This window comes from Apus apus, chromosome 3 (genome assembly GCF_020740795.1).
Source record: "Apus apus isolate bApuApu2 chromosome 3, bApuApu2.pri.cur, whole genome shotgun sequence".
In the NCBI taxonomy this organism is placed as follows: domain Eukaryota; kingdom Metazoa; phylum Chordata; class Aves; order Apodiformes; family Apodidae; genus Apus; species Apus apus.
The window spans coordinates 19,404,090-19,428,985 of NC_067284.1; the positions used below are offsets into that span (position 1 = coordinate 19,404,090).

The window sequence follows — 24,896 nt, forward strand, 5'->3', positions numbered from 1 at the left end:
CAGTTTGAACAGTGGAGTCTAGCCATCTTAAGTGAAGGGACAGATGGCATTATGTTTTACAGCTTTTCTGACTAAAAACTTCTGTATTACTGAGTTAACCCCTAAATTCTTACTGTGGGTCTAGGCCTGAGACAACTTAGCTGTCTAAAACACTGCTTTATGAGTATAAAAGATGCAGCTGGGTTTTTAGACAGCCATTGAATTAATTCAGTACAAATTAATATGCATAAAATGAGAAAGATATTATGCACACTTCATTTTTTGCCTATGTCTGTTACTCTGAAATGTATAGCTGTTTTTCAAGTTGGTCATAATTGTAAATTCTCAACTTTAATGTTGCTGTGCAAGACAGAGGTATTAAAAAAGTCATATTTTAAAAAGATTATGGTAGTTACAATTCACTTATGTACAAATATATATCTACCATGTAGAAGGTCCATGTATACATGAAGGATAATCTGGCAGAAACTAAGACATTTTGTTTTCCTGATAACTCAATTAAACTACTTGTTCTACTGTCCTACACACTGTAAACAGTTTAAAGTACAGTTTTTAAATCTATACAGATGTCTTCCTCCTCCATGTCTCCACGTACATTCAAGAATAGAACTGTGAATTAAGTTCATAATAAAGTTAAGTTCCAAGTCAGCAAAAAATTAAACTCTCTGAAGTCTATTCTCTGTGCTGCTACCACATTACAATGGCATGCTCATTTACCATTTAACTGATGATTGCACTTCACATTATGTACAAAAAGCTCTAATCATGGATGCTTGTGTAATCTAAAACCCAACCCTGACAAGATTTCACTGTTGGAAGTCTAATTTCCAAATGTCAGCCAAGGCTGAGGAGCCATATATTGCATGCTCATTAAATGTAATAAATCCATCACAAACTTTAAAAAATCTAATATAATCTTGCCAGTAACTCTGGAATGAATGTGAGACCATACAAAAAATGAAAAAAACAACATTGCTTTTCATGCTATGTGATATATGAAAATGAGGCTTCATAAGGCTAACTGCTTTCATCTGCTTAAATGTATAGGTAATTAATTTCTGTGAATTAAAAGATACTTTAAAACTATTTAAGTGACTTGAAATCTTTAAGACCTCTGGCTTAAACAATTCAACTATGAAAATTCACATTTTCTAAGTGTATTTCTTCACCTCACACTGTAAGTGCATCACAAAGGAAAGAGTATAATGACAAGAGTATAATGACCAAAAAAAATTAGCAAGAATTTGAATGTAGACAGCTTTATCCATGTGACCTCTTCTTTCTTATTTAAATGAAACTTGACTCTGTGGTTAAGAATCCAAACAAATCTGACATATTGTTAAATGTATCACTCAGAGGTTGCATTTTGTCATAAAACATGCATAGAGACCAGTATTAGAAAACAGTGCTTTTAAGATAAGCATGTAGACCAGTCAGTATGAAAACTGATGCACCTACAGTTAGTTCCTCCATGTGGCAGGGAGCAGTGCTGTGCAATGATCTCAAGGCATCCCTGGATGTGCCACCCCATCACAGGACCAGTGGAGCCATATGAGTACCACGCTCCATCATCTGCTGAAGTCTTTGACCATGTACTTGCCTAACTGCTGCTGAAGGAGTGCAGTTGATGCGTATTCAGGCAGGATTGAAAATTCTCTAAATATATTATTACATCCTATTACAATCAACAGCACATTCCTGTTATGGAATGATAATTAATATCAACACTTTCATGCAGATATGTTTGGTATGTTATAAACTTTGTTTAAGAAAGTGTTACTGACAGGCAGTTAGGTTTCACACAGGATCAGAAAGGGAAAACATTTTTTAAAATTTAAATTATGTGCAGACAGCATTTGAATTCCACAGATGTTGCTTTACATAAATTAGTCCTGAGTTTTTCTTTCCACAGGCTTCAGAAAAGCAGAAGACTCCTAATCACATTTTAACCTGAAGACCTATAGTACAACACTTAACAGTGGGAATGTATGAATTTATCCCTTCTTCACCCACAGCCTGGACCCCAGAGGGAAAGAAAATGCAGTCTTACGCATTTTTTGTTAGAAGGCTGGCTCTGTCACTGTGGGTTAGATGTGCCCTTAGAACACACAGCAGATTAGGTCCTTCAGAGCTGGTCCTTGAGGGAATATCTGTTTTCTGTATCATATACGGGTTTGGAGGCAAGTGACATGCTGAGCAGTTCAGGTCCTGAGATGGGTGTATTTTGCAGCAAGTCTGAAATAGTATTCTGGGATTACTGAGATTTAAAGTATTAGAATTATTATCATTATTAAACTAAAGGTATCCGGATTTTATTTCTGAAAATATTGCAGTAACTTCAGTGCTTGAATCCTTCCACAAAGAGCAAAACCATGAAGCTACTAGAGTTGGCACAGAATTCTCACTGACTTAATTAAGTCTAAAATGCGGCATTTTGAATTATATATCCCACTTATCATTGAGGGGATGCCCCAAGGAGATGTGCCTAAAACCAACAGTCTATGCATCTGTAATGTCTTCAACTGCTTGAAGCTGCTACGATACCAGTGGAGCTGATGACTAATATTCTTGCATATTCGTATGTTCAAGAAAAGGGTAAGTTATTAGGGCTGTCTTATTACAAAAGTCTCTAGTTAAATGCTAATTACAATACTAAACCGTACAGTTAGATTAAGAAATAAATACATTCCTTCTACCCTTAAGGTAAAGAAGGTACTGAAAATCAGTCTAAAGCAAGTTCTCTTTGGCACATGAACTCGTGCTTATACCTGGCAAGAGCAGTAATTGAAGAGCAGCAAAGTTAAAGTTAAATCTGTTTAATATTACATTGCAAATCTATACTAATCTTTTTGATCAAATATTAAGTTTCCTGCTGAGATGGTAGAATCTGGAGGCATAAAGAAATAGCACAGTCACTTGAGAGAGCACAACCTGTCACTTCTTTTTGTAAAATTATTGGAACACCCACTGTCACCTGGGAGCCTGTAGGCAAATCAACCCCAATAGTTGCTTAAAAATGTTAACATGGCAGCCTTGTCATTACAGCAACTGGTCACAGAAAAACTTAATAGAAAGAATAATACATTCAGCTGGATATAATGTCATGACTACTAAACATAAGACATGACTTGATTCTCAGCCCACTGAAAAGCAACTGTTTCATTGTGCAAAATAAGATTCAATTCAAGCAGCTTGCTCATGGATCCATAACACAGTCACAGAATCACAGAATGTTAGGGGCTGGAAGGGACTTCTTGAGATCACCGAGTCCAGTCACCCTGTCAGAGCATAGGGCAGATCACTCAGAAATGCATACAGACAGGTCTTTAAAGTCTCCAGAGAAGGAGACTCCACAACCTTTCTGGGGAGCCTGTTCCAGTGCTCTGTAACCGTCACAGTAAATAAGTTCTTCCTCATGTTGAGGTGGAACTTCCTATGCTCTAGCTTGAATCCACCATCCCTTGTCCTATCACAGGGCACAAGTGAAAAGAGCTTGTCCCTGCCTTCTTGATGCCCAGCCTTCATGTATTTATAGACATTAATTAGATCCCCTCTCACTCTTCTCTTCTCTAGACTGAAAAGCCCCGGGTCTCTTAGCCTTTCCTCTTAAGGCAGGTGCTCCAGTTTCCCAGTCATCCTCATAGCCCTTTGTTGGACTCTCTGAAGTAGATCCCTGCCCCTCTTGAACTGGGGACTGGACTGGACTGGACACAAGACTTCAACTGAGGTCTCACTTGGGCAAAGTAGAGGGGGAGAAGAACCTCCCTCAATCTGCTGGACACACTCTTCTTAATACACCCCAGTTTCACAGCACCTTATTGCCATAAAAGCTGTCGATATTTACCTCTAACACCAACTAAAATGCCTCAAATGTGAGACAACTGATACAGGAAATTGCATGATGTAAAGCACCAGATGTCAAATATGCAGAAAAGTATCCAGTGTGCTTCTACAGCAGAGACTTCACCTACCACCGTCAGCCTCATTAAAAGACTAAACATTATTCTGAACTCTAAAACATACCTGAGGTAAGGAACACATGAATAATTGAATTGTTCAAATCAATAAATACTAACATAATTCAAATGAGACTAAAGGAATATATAAATGATGTTATGCATTGATATGTATTAGAATGTTGTTATATTAAAAATAAAAATAGTCTTGGTTGTATTTCTTGGTTTTCAAAATAATACAGCTACTTATATATTTCTAAAAACATCTTAAAGAAAAAATAAAATAGCATATTACCTTTTGATTCAGTAGCATATGTTGTGGGCTTTTCATGTCTTTGAGCTCAGATAATTTCCTGAATAGTAGTATCTATGTATCTGTGGCATTGGCTTTGTTTTCGTAGTTTGCTCATATGTCAACAAGATGTCGCATTTTGACTTAAGAGTGTCAAAGTGATAGGTTTAATCACTAACAGACCATATTCTTCTGTCACACATACTTGTAGATCTCATCATAATCAAAGGAGGCAGTGTATTTGAAAGTCAAAACCAATGTATGATTGATTCCTATTTGGAAAATCCTGCACTTACTGGCATACACACACACAGATGCATGCAGGCACACTTACACACATAAATGCACAAAAAAAGTTCCTGCATAACTTCATGGAATTTTATATTGTCAAGAGATGCGTTGAATATTCTCCAAAAAACTAAATCAAGGATACAGTATTTTTAAACTATTATGGAAATACAGAATAGCTACCATTTCAAATGAAATATACATAACTTTTCCACAGAGGTGTTTAGTAGGTGAACCATGAATTATTGTTAAGGAACTTTATGAAAAAAACTAACTGGTCCACAAAGCTGGATGTTAACTGGTTTTTTCGCTTTTTTTACAGTACCACAGTCATTACAGCAAAAGGCCTTAGAAGGGAATTATTGCACAGGGCCCAGAGCTTTAGTGGGACTCCAAAGATTTCACTTCAGAATTAGGGTTTAATTCAGTTGCAGGCACTATCATCTATCAAATTCTGCTGACTAAATGTCCTGTTTGCTACAGCTATATAACAAATGGTTAGATCTTTCATTTCAAACCCACTCTGCAACTCAATATCTTGAAAACTGTCCCTTTAGAAAAGATGGCTTAAAATAAATAAATAAAAATAATTATAGGGATTGTTATACGTAAGGCAAAAAACCAGCATCCCATACGTAAAGAGGTGGCTAGTCTGACAAGCAAAAATTTTCCTTCTGTGTCAGGTCTGCCAGAAGTAGTCTTTCTTAATGTTATCTAAAAGTGTATCAAATGTTTGGTGTGTGTTTTTTGGCAGGCATAGTCAATACAAAATGATCTTCCTTGGATAGATCCTATATGAAATGCCCTCGTACTGTCCCAGCACTATTTGTGAAACTCCCTGGGCCTTTCACCACTCTGGTGCCAAGACATACTGCTGAATAAACATCCATCATTTCCAAAGCACTGCAGGGTTTTATGCTGGATTTCAAAACTCTGCAGGATTTTATGCTGCACAGCCCCCATAATAATCTGGAACATTGTGCATGTTGGAAAGCACTGTAAGTAAAATCTAGCCCTAAATGAGAGTTGAGAGGGAACGAATCCCATATTTGGAATTAAAGAAACCAAAAGAACAGCACCCATTCTATTACTCTTTGACAAACTGCTAGTAGAAATGAAGAAGGATGTATGTGCTAGCATATTCAAGCTACTTTGTGTTGAGCACTTGATACAAAGCAATTGTAAACGAACTGCTTAACCAGGCAGTGGAGGGTTTATGGCCTATTTGCACTTTGAAAGGAATGCAAAGGACCTGAATTAGACTTCAGGCTTGATTTCACTGTTTTTAACTCTATCTAGTGATAAAGTGACTCACATCTCTGTGTGCTGAGTGCAACAGTCTCCAAGTAGTTCTGCTGTCAGACTATACTTGGCATTTTGTGAGGCTTTACTGGCTGCAGCTGCAAGCCAATTGACAACTCGGACCTATTTAATGTTTTTCACCAAGCCCGTATTTTACATGGATTCTAAAATGCAGATTTTAGTCAATATAGATACAGTGATAGATACAGGGAAGTGACATGATGTTCTGAGCATCAGTCCAATTTTCTCAATCTCTGACAGCACAGAGATAAAAAAAGGCCTATGATCAGCCTGGAAGGTGGGTGTGTATTAAGCAATCTGTTTATTTATTTACTGAGTAGATTTTTCTCTCTTTAAAAGTTTTAATTATTTCAACAGACAAAATTAACATTTTTATAAAGGTAGGTTTGATTTTTTAAAAGTAATATTGGTCATAAATTATTTTAAAAATGCCTGGTCAACTTAAGAGATGACAGTGTAGCTGCAGATAAGACTATAGCATGGGAGATAGTGACACTCAGCTTGGTAAAGGGAAAACAAAACAAAACAAACCCAAACTAAATAGTGTGATTTGCTATAATAGCCTGAAGCCACATAAGAACAGGGCAATCACATGATGAAATGGATGGTTTCCTGAAGGAACTTCAAAACAAGTCTTTAGATCATTGGGCTCTCTTGCACCTGTGCATGAGCAGTTTCTCAGTCCTAGCCTGTGTCTGTCAGAGCATCAGTGCCACATTAGATTGCTGTCTAGTTTAGGATATAATGCCCCAGCTAGGACTACAGAATTTTGATTGGAAGCCTCTTTAGTAATAATTTCACAATACGTAAAAAATACTATATACAGCATCATTGCATAGTATAATCCTAGAATAAATATATAGTAACATATTTTCTGCTCCCCACAGTCTTTTAAACTATAGTTTGACATCAGAAAGAAAAACAAAACATTTCTTGTTGAGAAGCACAGTGTTGCAGAACTGCTTGCGTACAATGTATGTCCCACTGGTACATGATGAAAGTCCTACTGAGCTATTATATCTCACAACCACACTTTATTTCTCATTTTTCTATGAGGCAGAGCTACTGAATTCAGCTGTTATAACTGAGCTTGAAATGTTCATCTTATCATTCTGAGACAGGCAATTTGATAATTTGAAGGCATCAACAGAAGAAAGAATAGCCATCACTGTAAATACATAATCCGTTGAGAAGCTGGACAGTCAAGAAAGAGATCCTCAACAGAGTAAACATGTGAACAAGAAGTATAGATTTACAAAGTGAGCAGGAGCGTGGGAGGAAATAGAACAGAGGAGACCTTCCTTCCTCCTGACGTGCAAGTCCTTGGGGAAGTAGTTTCTGTCAGACTCTAGATTGGAAAATTGGACAAACCCTCCAACAGACACAGGACAATGTTCCTCTGTATAAAATTATCTAGAAACAAAAGCTGCCGACCGGCCAGACCCTCTGAAGATTTAAATGCTGTAGTTGGATTCTGCCTCTCTTATGAGTTCCAGTGTCTTGACATCACCAGAAAATTATTCACCAATCAAATTTAAATACTGAGGAAAATCTACATGATCAGAAGGTAAAGTTTACATCCTGTAAGCTGCCTTCTCCATCTGAAGATGGATATGGCCTATGCAGAAGGCCCTGAATTCCCAAAGGTTGGCTTTGATCATAATGTTGGGTGACAAAGAAACAAGGAAACGGTATCAGAGAAGCCAAGCAAGGGAAAGGGTGAGGAAAGCCAGACCACACTGGAAGGTCACAAATCACAAATGCAAGGTGAGCAATGAATGGAGAAGGTAAAAGAAATGAAAGGAAGAAAAGAAAAAGAAAGGGGAACTGATGAAAGAAGCAACTATGCAATTACATTTTTACTTCATCTGTAGTTTGAAAACAGATTATTTTTTTCCACATGAAGGTCTGAAGGGGAAAATCTCTACTTACTATGAATAGTTACAAGAAGGAGATAGGAATGGAAAATGCAGCCTTTGAAACTAGGAACTCTCCCTCTCCATGCCACACAGCAGGGGCTGTTCTTGGCTCCTACCTAAAGACAGTCTGGCTGGAAGGTTCTCCCTCTTTCCTCCTTTCTGACAGTCAATGATAGACACCATGCATATGGAGCTCAAGATGCACTTTACTCCTGCCCAAGGAGTGATCTGCATTTTTCACAGTAGCTAGGAAGTGAAATCTTTTTACTGTGACCCTCCTCTCCATAAAGCCAGTAGTACCACATCTCTGTTTTCACAAGGAGGATTCTCCCTTGGACTAAGAGTTGTTTTCAAGAGGAGAAGAACAGGTAGCTGTCTGCTGAACATGTTGGTCATCTGTTCTCCACTCAAACTTTCTATGGCCTCGAAGGCACCACATGTAATTAAAGACAGAGTAACTGTATTGTTAGCAACACATTATCTTAGTGTTTAGCAGGTTTTTTCTTCCTAATTAGAAATCATTAGCATATATAAACATTATTTTTCCAAAGTGCTTTAAGCTCTGTTCCAATTTAGATTTGGTTATTTTGAAAGGTAAATAACCACAAAAATATTTTAAAAAATACAACACTGCACGAAAAGCTTAAAGAAGCATAGATGTTTATCATACATCTGAAAGCAAATGCTAGTGTATTGTTTTTAGTGTGCATGACTTCAAATTCTCCCAAAGTAACATAATTATCATTGACTGAGCCCAGGCATTTTATTATACACAAACTATGACTTATTAAATATTTCATTAGTAGCATTTTAAAGGAAATAAAATCCCTTTAGTTATTTTAAATCATTAACTGCATAGCTAACCACATGATTAACCCCTGGCTTTATGTCTTGCTGAGTCTCATATTAAGAATTTAGTGTATATGGGATCCAAACAGTTCCCATGTAAAACATTATGTACTAAGAGACTATCTGCAGAAAAATAAAATAGCAACTCAGTGGGAGGACATGGATTTTTATCTGGCACAGACCTATCTGTGTTGAATGCACTAAAATCAGTAAACATCTAAGACAAACCAAGGAGTATCTCAGGGAAAGTAAGAAATGTGTTCCACTCATTATGACCACATGCATGGCCTTCTAACTTGTAACTCCTAACTTCTAACTCATAAATCCTTGAGAATGTTGTTTCTGTCAGACTCCAGGTTGGAGCATTGGACAAACCCTCAGTCACAGGACAATGTTCCTCTGTAAGAAATTATCCACAAACAAAAGCTGCCCAGCTGGCTAAACCCTCCAAAGATTTGAATACTGTAGTCAGATGCTGCCCCCCTTTCTTATGAGTTCCAGTGACTTGCCATCACCAGAAAATTGTTCAGTGGTGAAATTCAGGTATTGAAGAAAACCTACATGATCAGAAAGTAAAAAGTTTGCATCCTGTAAGCTGTTCTTCTCTATTTGAAATGGAGAAGGCCAGTGCAGAAGTCCCTGCATTCCCAAATGTTGGCTTTGATGCTAATACTGTTATTTGTGGCCCTCTGTATATGGAGTAGAACTTGTGACCTTTCTTTTCTGGTATGTGTTTCACTGGTATACCAGCTTTTGAGGACTCCATATTTAACTGCTTTAATCTGCTTAACATGTAGTGTTTGGTGGATGACACTTCCAGACTAGTCAGAAGCTTCTACTAATGCAAAAACTAAATTAGTTCTTTGGTTCTGCTCATGTGTGACTGTAATCAATAAGAGCGAAGTTTGTCCCTGTCTCAGCACTGTTGCTTCTAGTGCAGCTTTTCCCTGTAGGCTACACTACCCTCACTTGTGCTGCTGGGTAGAAACATTCTTTTTTGCTCCATTTTACCTGACAGAGTTTTACATCCAGCCTTCTCCATAACATCCACTGCTTCTGTGTACCAATTAATATTTCTAAGGCTAAAATGCTCAGAAATGGAGGCTAAAGAGCCTTCCTACAGCTGAAGGTGTTCTCACCTCTTTCCCTCACTCTATTGTTCTACAGGTGAGCTGACAGATGTGCTGACATTGAGAATAGAGGGCAGGCTGATATATTTAGTCAAGCTTTTCCCTATGGGAGCAGTGTGTATGAAGTAAGTTGAGGCTCTGACTGGGGAGGAGAAATAAAATAAAAATGTTTGTATCTGTTAATAAATCAAACTTAAAATTTGTTGATGTTGCAAATACTCCCAGAGCTTTAATGATAGGTTTATTTTTATTAACAACAACGGTAGTTAATAATTAATGCTACATGTCTCTCAGATGCATCTTGGCAACTAAAATCAGCAAGTATAAGATGTTACACTTCAGATTATATGCTTTGCATGGATGGCTCCTCCCACAAAATCTCCCTGACTATATCAATATTCATCATGCCCTGGATGACATGATATAGCTAAATTACCTTTGGAAAGTTCATCTGTATTCCATCTGCCCCCCTGACAGAAGTTCTCTTAGTGGGTGCTCTGTGACCTGAACAGATCAGAACACACTGCTTGCAGAACCAACCACTGAAATCAGTGCCATCCTCTGTATACGCAGCAGTGTCTCTAAACCAATTGTATTGACAATTTTAGATAATTATATGAAAATAATCTTCCCTTCCAGATGCCAGGAGACACAAGATTCTTTAATTTATTTTTTTTACTCTATTTAGAAGCTGGGTAATGTTTTATTATAGATCTATTCTTATATTTTGGAAGCCACTGAAAACAAAGCCTCTAGGTGGACTTGGCAGTGCTAGGTTGGACTTGATGATCTTAAAGGTCTTTTCCAACCTAAATTAATCTATGATTTTATGGTGAGCCTCCTCAGACACGGGAGTATTGTGCATATGAGCCTAACAAGAAGTTGGGAGAAGAAATAATCTAGGGACTATGCTGAAAGGCTACTTGTTTTGTGCATTCACAATCATCCATTTTTTATTCCCTTTTCTTAAATACCACTTAAACAAATTCCTTCAAGAATTTTAAGCTTTCATGGCATACTAGGAGTAGGATGCTCAATAGTTTCTAGGGGATACAAGTGAATCAAAATGATCCAAAACAGTCCTTCTATCTGACACAAGATGACATGTTTAAATATAGAGAACAGAAGAGCTATGATCTGAGATTAGTAAAGCCTGAATGAATTCTTATTATTTAACACTAATGCTAACTCTTAAAGATACTGAATGCAGTATACACATAACTGGAATGGAAGTCCTGCAAAGTGCTTCTTTGATAAAGAAACCTCAGAGGGCTTCTTCGGCTCTGCTGTGCTTCTACCTGTTTACTGAAGTGTATTGAAACTTCAATGAACTGAGATCTCTAGGGGCTCAAGCACACAATCAAGTCATCAGGCATAACAAGTGTGAGCTGAACGATATCAATAGCTTATGTGCATGCTCCTATCCATGGCAACTGCAATGCAATGCAATTTGGCTTAGTTCTCAATCATTTCAGGCTTTGCATTTTGAACTGGCAAAATGTCTGCACAGGGATTAAAGCCACAATTTGAAGTTTTGAAAGCTTTCTCTCTGCAATTGTCCGCAAGTTTCTACAATTAAAAATATATGTTTGGTTGTTTAATGGCTAGTGTTCTTTTGGTATTTATGGAATGTGATTGAGTCTTCTCACTGACATTTGAAACTCTGACTAGAATATATTTTCACTGGTGTTATATACTACTGCTCTTTACAAAAGGAAGAATTCTTTAGAAATTAATGGAAACAGATATTTGGTCAGGTTCTTACAAATTGGTTTCTGGAGCAATTTTATGGGAAGACATTTGTGAACAACTACAAGAGACAGAGTTTAGCAGCAGTTCTTGACAATTGCTAATACTGCCTTGATACCAAGGTCTAAGTACGATTCCTAGCAAAACCATTTTTCTTTCCATTGCAGTACACCTGCAGTGCCTTGTGGGATGGCTCAATTCATTGAAACACTCTTACTATTCTGTGTTCACTTTAAAAGATAAGCAGTGACAAAATGAAGGTTTTATAGCAATAATTATATTGCTAACACTCAAGCCTGAATTCTGATGGACTTGACATAATACGATATGCAATAAAAGACAGAGACTTGAAAACCCTTTTAAATACAGGAAATTATAAATCTTAATGCAAAACAACAGCTTTACAATTAATACCATCTTTTTAGCACCCAAGTTTCAATAGCTGTAGGTTCTGACACATTGGACTTTGTTATCCTGTGTGGTTCAGCTAAGTTTGTTAAGGCAGCCATTCTCATTCTAAGATTTCACCTAACTTTGATGTGGTATTTAAAGAATAATAAATCAATTTAGACTTCCTAGCTTAAAAAAAATTATTTAGCAAATATGGGATAGGTTGAACATGTGACTTTTTGTGAAATGAAGAGCATATAGCACAAATTATGTGCCATGCTACTAATTAGAGGCAGATATGTAATCACTTACTAATGGCACAACATTTTGTGCCAACCTTATTCATACTTCCTTCCAACTGCTGGACTCCTTGTGCCAGAAATATTTCAGTTTTCTTCAGAGGAGAGATACTGACATGTTTTCCATCCTGTTTTTAAATCCAGAAGTCTAGTGAAAACTGAACTTTCTTGGCATTTCAAAAACTCTGTTCGCTTTAACAGCTTGAAGCCTTTTTATTACAAACATGTACATTTCCCTGCAGGATTCTAGAAATCTTGCAATTACATTCATTAAAAATGTCCATGATTATAGTGAAATGCATGTGTGGCAAATTTGCCTTCACAGGTTTCTTTCAACAATTATTCTATGTGTGTTTTTCTATTAAATTCTACAAAATGCCTACTTCACCACAATGTCAGTTTTATACAAATTTTGACAAAACCATCAAAAGAGAAACACAGTTACTGTCAGTTTTTTCTGTATCAGATTTGATGTCTATGATGTAGCTCATTGAAACTCAACATAATAAGCATGTATATCTATGAAAACAAATATTAAAAGGTCATGTTTCAGCAACAGTCTAAAATTAGAGGCACTACATGTATTTTACACTAGCACCAAGAGGATCTCTGGCTACACAGTTTGGGGTTTTAACCATATCTAGGAGTTCCTTTATTTCCCAAACAGAGCATGCTTCTCATAACAAAGCCCTGCTGTGATCCAGAGTGTCTCACAATATGTTGAAACCTGGCTACTTGTAGCCAGACAAACAAGATTCATAGGGAAAGAAAGTAAAGTTCCACATTAGTTTTCTTTTTCTCCAAAGGCAGACAAATATAAAATGAATAAATGGGTCTGGATATAGACACTGCAACCCAGACAGCAGTCTTAGCACCTGAGAAGAATTATGTTTTTACGTTTATTTTGGCCATGAGTTAAAATCAATCACAAATTAAACAATCTAACAAGGTACAGGGTAGGTTAACTCACAATTGCCTGGGGCAGAGCCTCTTGTACTTCTGGAGCGGTTGGTTTTGGCTGCTGTTCAAACAGCATCCTGGACACTTTGATTTAATCTAGCAAAACATCATTCACTTTTTTTTTATTATTATTTTCTTTTTCACCAGGTACTGCAAAAGCAAGAAGGACTCCAGCATAAAAAGTGAACTGATTCACTAGCAAGCTTTGTTTTCAGAACGGAGTGTACTTCAGGCAAAAGCAACACAAACCCCACAATTCATTTTCATACTGGCTCTTAAATCACCTCTGAGCCTGATTTTTCTGACTTCTCCTTGACACTATTTCTAAAACTTTAATGTAAAAGTAGACAAAGGGCTAGCCCCATGGTTTTTACAGAGTGAAGTATGTTATATTAAGGAGCTTCTGATCATATTCACATGTGATAGGCATATTTACAGCTTCTGATCAAACCAATCTGAAAATCAGACCAATCCAATAGTAATTTCCCTTACGGTGCTCTCATTGACTTGACTGCAAGATAGAGAACTCTACAAACTCTGACCTAGGAGAATACCAGAAAAAAGAAAAACCTGAACTGTACAAATGAACTTCATAATACGTATCCAGGTTAAACAATACCATATGCTCCTGAAAATAGACAGGCACAACAGGAATTTGTAGGAAATTATAAATAAAATCCACTACAAAAGGTAGACAAAATTTTGCACAAAATTTATACTATTGCTCATTAAATGTTAGTCGTTTAAAAGTCTTTCATACTCAAAGAGTAATTATGTAATAATGATTGTAGTAGGGCATAGATTCACATTGCATTTATCTCAGAGTTGTATATTTTAAGGTAGTATTTTACCAGATATCTATATAAAAATATCTGTGTTTCAGTTTATGTGACAAATGGATTCTATGACTACATTCTTGGAAATGGAAATCCACATATGACAGAAAAATCTATGTAGGAAATTCACCTTTCATACTACACTGAAAATAGCTGAGTAGCTGAATGCTGATTGTTAATGTTGTTGTTATCATTATTGCTTAAACCACTTAGTCTGGTGAAGTTAATTCCTATCATATCTTCATTTAAAAATCTTTCTTACCATTGTACTTAGAAGTGGTTATGGTTTCCTTTTTCTTAAAACTAACATTAAATAAATGACAGACATAAACATTTAACTGTTTGTAGGTTGATTTACTTCCCATTGACTTTTTTTATATTTCCACTGAAATTCAACAAATAAGCAAAGAAGTAGGAAAAAGGTGTGAAGCCCAAAATAGCTACCGAGGTCATCAACAGATTGTCTGAAATTATTCAAACAGGTTTTTGTAAGAGAATGAGCTATTTTCTCCAGGGCTGTGGGGATAAATTCTAGAAAAGGAAAAAACCTATGCTAAACAGATCTTGAAGAACAAGGGAGGAAAACCCCACCATTTTGAGAAGAATAAGTCAGCAGTGTTACCTCAGGGAAGTCTGAGCTTTTTTTTTTTTTTAAATTTTCACTAAGGCAGGACAGCAGAAGCACACATGCCAGCATCAAGACCAGCAGCAGAAGCAGGGAGGAGGGAGTAGACTACCCCTATGCAACACTCCTCAGCACATACATGTAATGTGTGGTTGTGAGGATGGGTGGGAGAAGACCCTTAGCAGCTGAAAGACACTAGAGGTGGCACTAGAGTGAGTCATGGGTCAGACAGTCTAAGTCTTTCACAGGCAAACATTGCTGAATTTTGGATTCCCAAACTAGCATTACTTTTGGTTTTCAAAATAAGGCTCATTAAAACGAGCTCAAACAAAGTATCTCACAATAGTCGTGAAGCCACGCTAGGAAGACACAGTTGGATGAGTGGACAACCAGATGGATAAAAACTAGTTGGATGGTTGGTTTAGAGTGTAGTGACTAATGGGTTGCAATTTAACTGGAAGCAGATAACGAGTACTGCATGGGTCTATCCAGAGACCTATGTTTAATGTCAATGACCTGGAGTAGGCAGTGGAATGCTTATTCATACAGTTTGTAGATAACACCAACCTGGGCAGACCAGTCTATGTGCTCAAGGACATGGCTGCCATCCAGACAGACCTACCCAGGTTCAAAGGATGGACAGTGAGCTGAATATGAGTCAGCAGTGTCCCCTGCCAGAACAGATGGTTGACAGTATCTGGGCTGCATCAAGAAAAGCCCAACCAGTAGGTTGAGGGATGGATTATCCTCCTCTGCTCAGCACTCATTTTACCACATCTAGAATACTGTGTCCAATACGAGTTGCCCAATGCATGGGAGAATTGATAAACTGGAGTGAGTTTAGCAGAGGCCACTGAGATGCCTGGGGGTTGGAATACTTGCTTTGTGAAGGGAGGCTAAGGGTGGAGGGCTTGTTCAGCTTGGAGAAGACGGCTTCAGGGGCATCTGACAGCAGCCTGTCAGTGCCTAAAGAGAGATCATTGAAAACATGAAGCCAAGCTCTTCACAGTGATGTGTGGTAGCACAAAAAGGGACAATTGGCATAAACTGGTATGAGAGGTCCAGACCAGCTATATGGAAAAACTTTTTAACTATGAGGACAGTCAAGCAGTGGAGCAAGTTTCTCAAGCAGGTTATGCAGTTTCCACACCTGGAGGTTTTCAAGACTTGACTATGTAAGGTCCAGAGTGAACCATTTTGACCCTACAAATGACCCTGACTTGAAAATTAGGTTGGATCAGATGATCTTCCAACCTGAACAATTCTATGATTTTAAAATAGCTCACAGAGGTCTTAAAAAGGTTCTGGGGTTTAGAGGCAGAGAACGTGTGCTGCTAATATCTACGCAATTTCTTCCCTGTAACCCACTTACAATCAAAACGTCTGTTTTGTTTAGAAATAGCAAACTGAATGGTGAAGGTGATGTATTTTGAGAAACAGACTGGCAAGCACTTTTGAGAAGAATGTTACTTTCTCCTCTGAGGCAGGTAACAGTAGCATGAATGACAGTGTCTACTCATGTTGGTAAAGCAAGATCTGCTCTCAAAGGTTATCTTGAAAATCTAAAATCAGGAAGTTAATTCAGCTGATGCTAACAGGTTTTGTCAGAATCTGGTATGGTAAAACAGTTGCTTAAACAGACCTATTCCTGTAATAGTTATTCAGTTAAGTGAGCTTTTCTGCAGTTAATTGTTTCTGAGTTCCTGAATATCATGCAGATGTGTGTGGTGTGGGGCACTGACTGCTGACCTATTTATTGGTTTCTGTGATGGCTGACCCATACCAGAGGTTCTGTGGCTCATCTGTTTAAAAAGCTGTTGCACAAAGAAAGAGATGACAAACTGCAAAGTAGGTATTAGCATTTGGATTAATATGGATTTTAGGTACTGGCAAAAATGGAAGGATATGTTTTCTCTGGCTTCAGCTGCTTAAATGGGGGGTATTCCCCTAAAGTTCTCCAGGCAAGACCTGAAATACAGAGTGCTACTGTCTGCCATACTAAATTCCCTACTCCCTCATTGATTTTCTAGCACAACCTTAATGCTGTGTTAGCATCATTTCTCTTTTCATTCCATCTGCTCCTAGGTCTCCCCCGCTGTTTCCTAGGAGACATATTGCCACAATGCCTGCATCTGTAAGGCCTTGGCAGATATGGGGCAAGAGCCACACTGTTAGAGGCAGCATTAGTACCACCTCAACATTAGCTGAGTTCCCAGGGGATCCCACCACCCACTGCTTCTTAAAACCTGAGGGAGCCCTAGTTACAGTCATCTCTTCAGAGTGCTATGGAAATGGGATGAGGCGACTTCTCAACTCCTTTCCACTTCTATTTGCTTCCTCCAGCACAGAACCTCTATTTAAAAATTTTTTAAAAAGCCTGAAGTGGAGTTATTTTTGTCCAGTCGGCCTATTTAGTGTACATTCTAATCTTATTGTCTACAATGTTTTATGGGTTTTTTGCTTGTTTACAATGCATTTGTCAAAAATAGTCTGTTTATGTGATGTGCTTTAGGTGGTCAGGACATGTCTTTTTCATACCGTTCCAGATGTGGTCTAAAAGACAAATTCCAAAGATGTAATAGTAAGCATAACAAACCAAATATTACAATTAATCTGTGATGACACAGATTATCAGGGTTGTCTTGAGCTTTAATGTCTTCCCTCTTCTTCCCTTGGCAAGCACACATAAGTCTGACTGTGGCTAACAAAACGTAGAGTATTATGACATTTTAAAAATACACCTATTTCTCACACGTGACCCAAACTCCAGCAATGAACTCTTAAGCACACTCAGAAACAGATAATATAGAAAATAATTAACTTTTGTCCCTATGTATAATTAATTCCATGGTTTATTTTAAATTGCATTCATTTTTTGTTTTCTTCACAGGAAAAATAGAAAAACAAGAATTGTTTACACCAAAGAGCTAATGTGGTTTCATTTACACAGGACTGTGAAAAAAACAAGGTATTTTTTGAATGCATGCAAAATGAAAGAGAATTAAAAAAAAATTCCACCTAATATTAATCAATAAATTATTGGAGGTAGAGAAGCTATTCATTTAATGGGATCAGAAGTATAGTAGATTTATAGCTAAAGCATTAAAGGTCCACATATAGAAGAAATACAACCATTTCTCTTGGTGCCAAGAAGAACATTATGAAACATAATATAGCAAGAGCTGCATTACAGTGGAGCCTACAAATGACTGATAGATACTTCCTCAAAGAAAACTGTCAGTCTTTTCAAAGTAAATACATCATGCTTTTGTAGATATTAGCGACATCTCATAGTATTTGTGAAAGAACAGATATTTGAGCAGTTAGGTATACATGAAAAGTGTTACTCCTCCTTAATTCAGGAGATTTAATTCAATCTTACAACTAAATTCAGCTGTTAACGGGCTATGTCCAATGTATCAAACACATATCCTCAGATTTAAATATTATTATATCACTGACTTAGAACACTTAAAAGAAAACAAGAGACAGAGAGAAATAACAAGTATAACACCAAGTACATTTAAACCACATACATAATTAATTTTGTAATGTTCTTGTAAATTCAGCCTTCAGTGACCTCTACTTCGAAACAGGATCTGACAAAACAGAAATCTCTGCCATAGTTAAACATTAAGAATGCTTTGAATGGGGTTCTGCATTTTGAAAGGTTTGGGGAAACATACTGAAAAAAAAGCAGAACATTTCTCAGCTGTGTCCATCAATAAAATGCAAAACACGTTTGGCTAAGGAGGAATAAAGGAACAAGGCTCTTCTGATGACAAAAGGCTTTTTTGCTATCCCAGGCCAAATTTTCCAAGAGAAAACCTACTCCTCTCCATGCCCCCCATCATGAACTATTCAAAAACAAGCTAAATATCGCCATCACCTAAACCTCTGGTATAATGTGGGCATCCTCAAGTTACTGAAACAGGAGAAAAAAAACACATTTATATGGGGAATGTTAGAAATTTAAAAGCTATGATAGCCTGAAAGAATTTAAACTACTTCTACATGTCCTCTGTAAATATTTTGTCCATTTCGGTGTGTGGGAAAAACCACAATCTTTTTTTTTGCTAAAAAAAGGGAGAATTTAATTGAACCAAAGAGAATGCAATATTCAAACTCACTTAGTCTTTGCTAAAAGCAGCTTTTGCAAAAACACTGAAGACATACTTAGCCTCCACAGCGTAGGGCTAAAGCTAACATGCTAACTACTCATGATTTACATAAAACAGAAAGAAAATAACAGAAAAACTGCACTTATTCAGACCAAGAGACTCAATATTTATTTCTTTGTCACAGATGTCAATGGGCGTACTGAAATGAACCACATACATTTCCTGGAGATTGAATAGCACTGAAATGAATAAAAGTAGTTGGTGCAGATAGAGAAAATCACAAACTGCAAACAGACTGACAATATGCTGTTTGTTATAAATACATCTTTGGTATGCTTAATTTACACATTGTTCAACTTTAAACTGGAATTCAGCTTTGTAACATGTACAAGCACCTATTCTCAAAGGGTATATACACAAATACAGAGCTAGGGACAATTTCAACTCAGAAGTAAAGCCACACTAAAGCACGGGAAAAAAAGGGTATTCTTCAAGTTTGTGAATATCAGCAGCATCATATAGACAGTGACTAGGTGCCCCAACAAACACAAGAATTATACGAACACAGGAATCAAAATGGAACAGAGTAAATCAACTCTTCAACTTGGCATATCAAGTTCTCAAATTTTCTCCAATACATTAAAAAACCTGAGCTCATCTTCTTGCCATAAAACATCACTTCAGCCTTTATTCAGGAAACAATTTCTGCTGACTTGAATATTACGTCGTCTTGATAGAATATTCCCAAGATTTCTCCCAGAATTTTCAAACACAAAAAAACCCAAATGATTTGATTTCTAGTAAATGATAAAATCCCAGAAGCAAATCTAAAATGTTTTTCATCTTAAACCATAGGTTAAGACCTGATTTTCTTTCTAATGTTTCCATTTACAGATCTAATTTTCCAGCTCAGCAAAATGAAAACATAATTTTTCCTACAGATGTCAGCATTGTAATCTAGACATATGGATTAAAAATCAAACACTGGCTTCTTCTGGTCATATATGAACTATGCAAATAAAAAAATCATAACTTGAATGCAAATAAATCTGATGCCAAAAAACATCCCTGCTTACAAACATCCTGAAGTTATACTTGGATCTGATTGCTTTAATTTAAATAAGTTTTTGCTAAACACTGGCTTTAGCTGGCATACACACACTAGCCTCTTGGAACTACAATATATTCACATATCAGTGGAATTAGTGGTAAAAAGAAAGGTCTGTATCAAGGAATACCTTCCTTGATATAAACGTGTTCTCACTTTGATCCAGTAGATGTACTCCCTGGCTAGAAGCTCCCAGGTGATACATGTATCAAAAGCTAGATTTGGACTCAAAAAGAAAGCAAGTGTAGCAAAAAATGCTATCTTAGAGTAATTTTCCAGGCGATATATTAAAAATGTAAACTTCATGATATGCTGTTTTTTCTGTCAATTATTTACTCTGAATATCGCAATTTTTAGGATCTGCTGTTCTCAGACATAAGTCAATACAATATTTCTGCTTTCAGGAGTTCAGGAAGCAGAAGTGAGGAAATTAAAGACTATTAAGATTAAATTAAAGGAACTGGATTAAGGGTGTGTTTTAGTTCAGTGTTCCCCAAGTCAAGCATGAGGGAAAGACTGCCAGAATACCTAAGGAGCATGTTATCAAACACAGTCATTCTGATGTCCTCATACTCTGATTCCACAGTGGGAATATTCACAGGAATTTTCAGCTATTGAACTATTTTTTTTTTTTTTTAATTCATAATAAAATAGTACATATAACTATGCATTTTAGTGCTGAAGTTCTAGAGAGGTTTAATCTTCCCGCACTCTGAAATCACTTGTGATTTCTGACTTTTTGTTCCCTGAATAAAATCTGCAAAAGTAACATGGATTTCTTCTGCAAATCCGTATTTTGTTCATTTGTACCTCTATATACTTAAACAACTTTAAAACATATTAATATCTTAATTGTAATAATTTTGTTCAATTGTGTTGGTAATGACTATGCTTGTTTTGGTTATGTATTACAAAGCAGAGCTATGTGACTTGCATTGAATTTATGAGACTTCCGGCAGCTTAATTTCTAAGTACCCATTTGAAAAGAATAAACAATTCATTTTAAGTATTTTGTAGAAATACAGGTCATCCATCAGATGATGAATGTACTTCATTAGATATTGGAAATATGTAATGAATAACACAGTGGGTTAAAGAACTACTTTACAGACACTTTCTCACTCCAAAACTTAACAGCGTTCTATCATATACTGCCATATTCACCAATTACATCCTATTTTATATTCCAAGCTCTCATGTAGCTATAGTTAATTTTAAGCATTCACGGTCACTTCTGAAAGTTGCCTAGTATCACTAGGCAGTGGATGATACCTCAAAACACAGAAATGTCTGTGCTCTAAAGGAGATGGACAAATTACAACTTTGTTCAGGAAGAGTGTGAGAACAGATAATAAGTCAGCAATATATCACTAAGTAAGGTATGCAGGTTTATTAGTTTCTTATAGCTACATCAATCAGAGATTTAACAGTTCTTTAGCTTGTTATGATGTCTGTTTCTGCACATTTTCAAGAGTAGTACTTTAACTTCTAAGCAATTTCTACTTGCCTTTTGAGTACTAGTATGTTAATAAAAAGACAAAAACACTGTAGCACAATCCTATTACAACCATTGTAATGAACCAGAATTTGTGCTTTTGATGTTGAGTCTTTGAACTTTTTTTGCTTTGAAATTTAGTTACAAAACATACAAGACTACCACAGAGAACACAGCTTATCCAGAGGGAGCAATACCAAAAGGGATTTTTGGAGGGGAAAAAAGACTATGAAAGATGGTAAATATTTTCCCTTGTCTGTTAATATTTTACCAAAAATGCCAAGTCCTATGAGTATAGGACTAAACTGGTGTAACTACTTCAAGCTAAATGCAAATAAAACAAAGATATCAATATTTAAGTGCAAATTTAGTACAATCCATCATCATACCTTGTTATGTGTCTGAGTTTGTCCAACCAGGATAAGGATATTTGATGAGATAATAGACAGGCAGAAATTGATTAGAATTATTGATCTCTCAGATCTGATGTACCTGTTCAAATAAAAAAAGAGAGGTTAAAACTTTTGTAACAGGAAAACAATGATTAAGTCAAACAAAGCTTTACTACAATTCTTGCATTAGGTATTTGAGATACTCTGAAAGGTAAGTGCTCTCTTTTAACTGCTCAAAGAGAGTATCCGGGAGCTATCACGCTGAAAACATAACTATGATATTTTTATATTCTGCAATTCCCTCTTAGTATCTTAGTACGTTTTAAAAATAACCTATCAATGTTTCTTTTAAAAACTGCTGGCAACACTGTTTTAACACCATATTGATAATAATGGGCTTGCACGCATTTGTGGCAGAAGTTCTTATGCTCTCTGCTCACCCCTGGGAATATCCACAGCTGGCACAGACCACTCACATTAGCTAAATTCAGAAAAAATATGGTGATTTACATAAACAGAAGAATTGGTTCATGATGCATAAAAAAGATGCAGGTTGTTTGATGTTACTATGGAAGTACATTTTGAAACACATTATTGGCATCATGATAACATTAATCTTGAAGTTCCACTGCATTCACAAAATAATTTGTATGAAGGAACAGTGATACTGTAAGATCTTTATCTTCATAAGACCTAATGCAAAAAATTAGTTAAGTTTGTACAGGAAGATTAAATTATAGCAGTGAGCATCGCACAATCTCACTTGCAAACTTATATTCATTTTACAAGCATGTTTAGGATGAAAAAACAAAATACTCTTATTACCTATTTCCTTGCAAGATGTAAATATTGGGGGTTTTGTTTGGTTTTGTGGTTTTTGTTTGTTTGTTTTGTGGTTTTGGGGGGTTGTTTGGTTTTGGTTTTGGTTTTTTCTTCTATATACAGCCTTTTATATGCTACAGGACAGAATCAGAATTATCATGGTTTCAAGTGAAGGACCTTACCAACCTAATTTCAGAGCTGTTAACAGAGTAAATGTTGACTACCAAAGTAAATTAAAGTAGAGGGTGCTTAGTTCCTGTGAAGACCATGCCATGTGTTTATACATTCTATGACCTATTCCATATGCTTCTCACTGGATCTTAGTTAATATTGCTGTCTCCTCCTGAACTGTGCACCTAGGTCTAACACTGAGGAGGTCATAAAAAAGGGTGCTGAAGCACACAAGAAATTCTGAGCTTTGGACATGAAACTATAGTCCATTTTGCTCCATTGTCAGTTAAGTAATACAGCATTATATTTTTTAGTTAAGAAGACAGAACAACCCTGATACCCCGATCCACATTTTCCTTTAAAATGGAACAATGTTAAAACTAGTCCTATATGTTTGCAAACAAATACAGAAAGTCTAGTGCCTTTGTCCACACAGTCAGCATGCTGCTACTTTCTAACTTGTAAACTACTGCTTCACCTGTGCCAGGTTCCAACACCGAGTATCTATGGACTATAGAGGATATTAATGGTTGAGTAAATGCAGTGCAAGCTGGAGTGCATAACATTGACTTAAGCTGTGAAGCTTTCAGTTTTTCTGCCAGCCCACTATTGATGAAGGGAAAGGATGGGAAGGGAAGGCTGAAGGTATGACAGACATTGAATTAATTTTTCAGTGGGAATTTTAAGTTGCAGGAATCAAATCAATCAACCACAAAAAATGCTCACACAGGCTTCCTTTGGACCAGAATACTTCTAAGTCATATCACTTCTAAGAAGACCGCGCCATTCAAAGGGAAGGTGAGTGTAACAAAATATAACAAAAGACACAGGGTCAAAATATCCCTACCCCTTGATTTATAAAAATAAGCATATATATGTGATGTTTCCATGTCTATTGTCTCCCTTTAGTTGGTTCCTATGTGCTCTCAAGACACACACTGAAGTCAAATTTTAATGATCCAAACGAAGCCACTCAGTAGTCATAATACTTTCAAAATACATCACTGATAGAACACGAAGATCTATATGAGTTATTGTTTCTTAATCTGGATGCAGAACCTATGTCAGGTCCATAACACATTACTTACATATTATTCGCAGCTTGAAAGTTACCATAATCATAGAATCATACAGTTACAGACTCGTCTGGGTTAGAAGGGACCTTAAACATCATTTAGTTCCAACCCCCCCTGCCATCTTCTACTAGATCACATTGCTCAAAGCCGCATCCAACCTGGCCTTGGACAATTCCAGGTAGAGGGCATCCAAAACTTCTCTAGTCAACCTGCTCCAGTGTCTCACCACTCTCATAATAAAGAATTCCTTCCTTATATCTAATAAAAATAATGGAGAAGACCAGTTCCACTATGCACAAAAGTATTTCCATCCAAGTGCTAAATATATCCAGGAGTACAAAAATAACACTGTAATTTTTCAGATGGGAATTATATCCTAAAATACTCTCATTCTTAGCTTTGACAGACAAGAACTGAATCTTTATAAGATTTTTATTTTAACTTACGTAGCTAGATAGTCTATGTTTATTATATATGTATGTCTATGAGTCTCTGTGGCTGCATAAGAGTGAAAGAGAAAATAATGTAAAATTGTCCTGATGCTTCTAAAAGTAAAACTCTATTGATTGATTTTACATGACACTAAAAATTATTATTTTCTCCTCGTGTTTCTTCTTATTTGCTTAAGCACCTATATTCTTTTGTTATGGAAAAAAGTTAAATGAGAACCCATATTCACTTTTTAAAAAATATTATTTGTGTGACTTTGCAGCTTATTTTTCCATTACACTAACACATCGTGCTATTTCTTATCACTTCTCAAATTACTTTTCTCCATAAATATCTATTGCACTTTTGAGTCAATCTAATATTGTAATATAGAAAACTCAGAAAGAAAATAAAGTCTGTTACTGAAATGTCCCACCAGACTATTTGAGACTACTTAATTTTCTGATCTACATTGAAACTTATACCAGAAGTGGACAAACTCAAACCCAGTTGACTGAGCCTCCCTAAATCTGCAATATCTGATGTGGCACTTCCTTATGTCATTTTTATCACATAAAAGTTTTGTTTTAGAATGTAAATGGAGGAAAAGCATTCCAAGGTATAGGCCAGAAGCCTTTCATGAAATATAGTCTATAGAAGACTCCT

At 36.5% G+C, this 24,896-nt stretch overlaps 1 protein-coding gene across 9 annotated transcripts in view; it reads right to left on the reverse strand.

Moving 5' to 3' along the window:
* Positions 1 to 24,896, reverse strand: part of ADGRB3 (adhesion G protein-coupled receptor B3) — a 464,008-nt gene that overhangs the window by 75,028 nt on the left and 364,084 nt on the right. For all 9 annotated transcript variants that reach the window (XM_051613843.1, XM_051613841.1, XM_051613842.1 and 6 more), the window contains one exon: positions 21,730 to 21,832. In XM_051613843.1, coding sequence (XP_051469803.1) covers positions 21,730 to 21,832 — 103 coding nt within the window. The remainder of the gene's footprint in view (positions 1 to 21,729; positions 21,833 to 24,896) is intronic.